At 32.1% G+C, this 6,000-nt stretch overlaps 1 protein-coding gene across 1 annotated transcript; it reads left to right on the top strand.

Annotated features, from left to right (window-relative positions):
- Nucleotides 1–504: 504 nt before the first annotated feature.
- Nucleotides 505–3,205, top strand: LOC145191646 (uncharacterized). Its single transcript, XM_090094229.1, has 3 exons — nt 505–830; nt 1,085–1,609; nt 1,684–3,205. The coding sequence occupies exons 1-3, from the start codon at nt 582–584 to the stop codon at nt 2,854–2,856; spliced, it is 1,947 nt and encodes a 648-aa protein (XP_089950355.1). The 5' UTR covers nt 505–581; the 3' UTR covers nt 2,857–3,205.
- The last annotated feature ends 2,795 nt before the right edge of the window (nt 3,206–6,000 follow it).

The raw sequence follows: 6,000 nt of genomic DNA, 5'->3' as shown, positions 1-6,000 counted from the left end.
AGGTTTTAATTTTTTTTTAATAATTATTTATTTTTTACACAACGTGAAAGATTTTATTTAAATCTAATGATAAAAGTAAAAAAAAAATCATTTTGACTATTAAACAGACAAATTTAAATATATGACAATTACACTCAATTTCTGGCCATTTCTGAAGTTCATTATTTGCGCCATTTTAAAATATTAATACTTTGCGCCACTTTGTACAAAGTGTTCTGAAAAAAGGTTGATTTTTGTTAGAGTATTTACGCTTTATGTTAATTAATACTAAGATAAGAAAGATCAAAAAATGTAATAGATCAAAGATTAAGAAAGATATCTTTCTTAATCTGCTGCAAAGTTCTATTTTTTATTATCTCATGTATTTTTTAATATTCTTTTTTTATAAATGACTCGTTTTTTATTTGACTATTTTATGTTTTTTATTTTAGTGTATATAATACATTATACATATGTTATATATTATATGCAATTCATGATTATCTTTATATATTCCTTAGCTTTATATAAAATGCTATCCTTATTTGATTGAAAATGAATCTTTAGATATAAAAAAATATCTACTTTATATATTTATAATAATGTCAACTTCATCAGTGTGTCTACAACAAGTTTGTTGTTGTTGTTGGGAGCTATTTGGAATAAATTCAAAATCTCTACAATATGTAAACAGCACAGTGGAAGAGTTGATGAAATTATACGTGTTTCATGGATATTCAAAACTAATAGAAGATTTTCCAACAAATATATGTTCAAGTTGTCGTAGAAATCTGTATTTGCTAAAAACTGGAAAATATCCAAGAATGGCTTGGGGAGAAAAGATATCCAAGGTAAAGATAATATTTATTTAATTTTTTTTTAAAATAAAGTTATGAAATGGAGGTATATTTGTAATACTAATAATTAATCTTAGAATTTTTATTCTGTTTCTTTTTTTTTAAATCAAATTTATATTTATAACAAAGTTTTTTGGAATAGTATTAGTTTTTAAGAATAATGGAACATCAAATTAGTTTGACAAGTTAATTTTGAAATTATATGTTTAAACAAATGCATTAATATTTATATAAATTATACTTTCAAGATTGATTGGACAAAAAAGACTGGCAGGATGAATGTTCAAAATAAATCTGAACCAGAAACAGAAATGAAAACTAAAAGGATTTTATGTTCCCACTGTTTTTCTAGCATTGGAGCAGGGTTACCACATCAGTGTGGGAAAGAAACAGCTGTTTCTAATCTTATAAGTTTAGCTTTTGATCTTGGTTATCTTCAAGCTGAACAAGTTGCAGCAGGAATTCTTAAGAGAAAAATGGAAACTGACAAAATAGCATATGGATCCAACTTTTATATATCAACAAGAGGAAAACCACTAACTATAAAGGTTGGTACGCCTGAAAACAAAACCGATAGGCGATCTATCAGACAATTATCTGTTCAAATTGTACAAGAATTGCAAATTGTTTTAGAACTCTCACTAAATAAAACAAAAAATATGGTAGCAGTTCTAAGAAAAGGTATGGATAAAAGATCATCCATTGAATCAAATATCTTTGAAAAACTAAATAAAATCGAAGAATCCATCTCAAAATTTTATGAAGTTGAAAAGGTAATGGATTATATAAGTATTGACTAATTACAAAGTACCAAAGAAAAATATTTAAAATAATATTTGTTATTTAGATTGAGTTCTTGGGACCAAATGAATCTGTTCTTCGTAGAGATGCTGTATTTGTCCAAGAAACATCAAATTTCATTTTAAATATAATTGAACAGCGGAAAATGGATCCATTTAGTACTCTTGTACGTATTTCTTTAGACTCAGGGGGTTCATTCTTGAAAGTTATTGTAAATATATTTGATCCTGAAGATAATAATGTAAACTCTGGAAGGTTTCTAAACAGTGGAGTTCAAAGATGCCAAATACTTGGAATCACAGAAAATGTTCCAGAATCAAATTATAATTTACGACTTATTCTAGAAAAACTAAACTTGCAGAATGTTCAATTCAATATAGCCTTTGATTTAAAATGTGCTAATTCAGTATTTGGTTTATCATCTCATGCTGGTTTGAGAGCATGTCTTTGGTGCGAGGGGCTCTCAACAACAGAGTCAGGAAAATTGAGATCTCTTGAAAGCCTGGATTATTGGTACTCCAAATATGCTGAGACTGGATTTAACAAGGCCCTTATGAAAGACTGTATGAATGTAATAAATCCCAGAGTTATCTACTTAGAAGAAGATCCTAAAACTTTATTACAGTACCTTGTCGCTCCACCAGAACTACACCTTATGATAGGATTTGTTTCATTACTAGGAACTCTTTTATTAGATCTATGGCCTGGTTTTGATGAGTGGTTGAAATCAAAAAATATTCTTCAAAGAGGTTACGAAGGTAGAGGTTGGGATGGCAACAACTCAAATGCTATTATTAAAAATCTTGATGAATTAGAGCTTGCCATTAAAAACACTCATTATCATCTCACTCCCTTTGTTGAATGTCTTAAAAACTTCAGATCTGTTAAAGATGCGTGCTTTGGTAACACTTTAGAAACTGGAATTGAAGAATCTATCTCCAAGTTAAAGAACTCATTTATCTCTGCACAAGAGCTAGCTTTAATCTTTGGTAAAAAACTAAGTTTGACTTGGAAAATTCATATTATTTTGTGCCATGTAGTTCCATTTGTCAAGTATCATAGATGCGGTTTAGGAAGATATGCTGAGCAATGTGGTGAATCAATACATGCCAAGTTTAAACCAACCTGGTCTAGATATAAAAGAAATGAAGGACATTCAGAGCATAGCGATAAACTTTTGGCAGCTGTTAAACATTTTGGAGGAAGTAGAATAACCTAATGTGTGTGTGTAATAAAACACACACACCTAATGTGTGTGTGTTTTTACTTTTTCAATTGAAAAAATAGAACTTTATATTTATTGTTTGACTATATTATTACTTGGTAAAAAAATGACAATTAAAATAATGAAGAAATAAAAACTGATATTTTTTTAAAATTGTGATTTCAGCGCCGAAAAATGATGGTAGACTTATTGCTCCTCCTACTTTTGACGCGTAGTTAAATAAGGCAACCAACTATAGTTTATTTTTCCAGAAATATCTCTAATGGTTGGTTGCCCCCACTCTTATGCTGACCATAGTAGCCCCTATTTCCGACTACTATTTTAGTCCTTTAAAATAGCCAAGAAAAGTTAAAAAAAGCTATGTACCACGGTCATTTTGATTTTAAAAACAATTGGAAACAACTTCTATGGTCCTAAGTGTTACATTAAACCATAATTTGTTTGAGTGACACAACTTTTATCCTGGCGGTCAAATTGGGGAACAGTGCTTATGGTCCCTAGATTTTGGACCAATAGAACAACTTTTTATGCTATAGCCAAAAAAAAAAAAAGTATGACCCGCCTTAATATATATATATATATATATATATATATATATATATATATATATATATATATATGTATATATTAGGGTGTCCCAAAAATATGAAGTTTTAAAATATTGATGTCTCACCCCATTAAATGTCTGTATGGTAACAGTGGTTTACCTGCCAAATTTTAGCCCATTTGGACAATGTTTAGAGGTCCCCCAAGGGGTCGAAAGTTTACGATTTTGGCGTTTGATTGTTCGCTACCAACTTTTGATACAGTGTTATATGATATGATTATAAATGTTTTATGATTTGTTTATACAAATGAAACAAAATATATAATTGTGAAAAAATATATAAATCTGCATTGCCTTTTATTTTTTAGTTTCAAAAATTAGGTCAAAAATGATGGAAAAACAAGATTTTATTGAATTTCAGTTCGCTTGAATATTAATTAATAAGCATTTATGTAGATTATGCAAATAATTCAAATTTTAGCTAGCAGTTCACGATTATATTCTGCAAAGTTTTTCATATGCTGTTCAACTACTTGAAGCAAAAATTGTTTCTGCCCTTCGTCTTTGGTGATGGTTTCATTGAAATGATGTACCAACGCTACTCCCCGTTCTGCAGAGTCATTGATGCAAACCCGATTCCATACAAACACTGCTGTAACTTGGAAAGAAGGAGTATCTGACCAGTTTTCAACAGGTACATGAAGAAAACTGGCATCAATATTGGATGTTTCAAAAAATGTTTTAGACGCACGCAAATTGTCAAAACTTTGTGGTAGTGTTTTCATCAGATGTGGGCCTCGATCTGCTGGTATTGTGCGGACAAGATCAGTCTTTTCTTTGTCAGACAGGAGAGATGAAAAAAGAGCAAGAGTTGCCAATTCTGGACTCATGTACCAAGAATGACGCAGCATCATTTTTAATCCAGTCGAACCAAGAACTGCATCGTCGTAGTCATGCAAACGCTGTATCAACAAAATATCATTCACAGGTGCATCAGCAGTGAGCCTGCATGAAAACCATGACTGAAGATAAACACGAATGATAAACCGATTCAAACGTTGAATACCTTGTAATTCTTGAGCTGTTAAGTTAAAAATGGTTTTTTTTACGGTGAATAATAGTTCAATTTTTAATGCGTAGATGGTTTTTGCCATCCATCGTGCCCTGTGCAGTGCACCAGGTTTGCGAATGGCTACATCAACCTGCAGCCCAACCATTTGTGCAGCAAGAAGTAGAAACTCTAAATAGTCATCTCGTGAATGTCTGACCTCAAGTTGACATTTGATGAATGCTTTAATTGCATCTGAAACAATTATCAAAGGGGTTGATCTGGCTTCTGGTGTGTGATTCATTTCTGTCCATTTTTTCACGAAACCTTTTGAAAAATAAAATTTCTGGTCCAGTGGATGGTCCAAGACAAACATTGAATACATCGGTAAGCAGCTCTTCAAACATATGATGACAGCAAGCCATCTATAATAAATTATGTCCCATGGCTTTTTCTAGAAGAGCGTAAGCTCCATTGAGTTTTCCAGTATTGGAAGCTGTCGTGTCAAAGCACATGCCAATAACCATTGATTCACACTTCCAAGTTTTTATATGTTCATGAACTGCATCAGCAGCTACTCGTCCTGATCCAGATGCTAACTTTGGAACTCCAAGACGTTTTGTAGTGCAATCGACAAGTGATGAGAGCAGGACAGGTAACCGATCTACGTTGACCACACCAGTAACATCGATCAAAAGTTTCCCATCCCAATGAACAATGGATTTTGAGGGAACATAATTTTCTTTTATAAAAGCTGCAGCTTGTTGACGACGGCGCTGACGATGTCTATGCATTGTACTCTTGGAAAATATTGTCTCTGATATCGGAACACCAGCTTCGTTGAATGCTGATGCAAGAATCATAGTTGACTTTCTAATGCTGGTATTTGTCCTATCCAGCACAGCTGCAACTTTGGGAGATATAATGTCTCTGCGATGTCTGCGTTGTGTTGTAGAATTTGTTTTACTTGAGCATACTGAATGTACAAGAAATTCTTCATCAGATTTATCATCTTCATTAGAATCATGGCAAATGGATGATGTTGTTGAATGTGTTGCACTGTCCAGTTGTTGGTCTGCAGTTGATGATAACCCACTCTGCCCACGGTAAACAATTTTTGATACAGCATCTTTTGCTGCATTATCAACATCTTTGATAAATTGTTTTTGACATTTAGCAACTCGTTTTTCTTTAACCATAAGTTTTTTGTCCACAGACCCAATCGATTCCGTTCTTGATTGTTGTTGTAATTTCAAAAACTGTCTGTCTTCGTCAGTTTTTATTAACTGTTCAGAGTTGGCATAGCTGATGTCAAAAAGTTGACTCAACTTATTTGTGTATTCTTTTTGGTTCATTTGATCAGTAGAGTTATTTCTCTTACAATGCTTCATCAAACGAACTTGGTCAACATACAGATCTTTAATTTTCTGTAATATGTGATGTTTTTGTTGTACAGGCAGTCTTGATTTTACCCAAAATGGGAGCAGTTGCTCGTGCACTTGTTGTGCAGCTTTATTAATGTTTAGCTTCTGTACACGATGAT

The sequence above is a fragment of the Hydra viridissima genome, unplaced genomic scaffold (assembly GCF_058129835.1).
Source record: "Hydra viridissima isolate aposymbiotic clone 2 unplaced genomic scaffold, HvirCarnegie_v1 scaffold_1, whole genome shotgun sequence".
NCBI lineage: Eukaryota > Metazoa > Cnidaria > Hydrozoa > Anthoathecata > Hydridae > Hydra > Hydra viridissima.
This window is presented reverse-complemented; position numbering and strand designations above follow the sequence as displayed.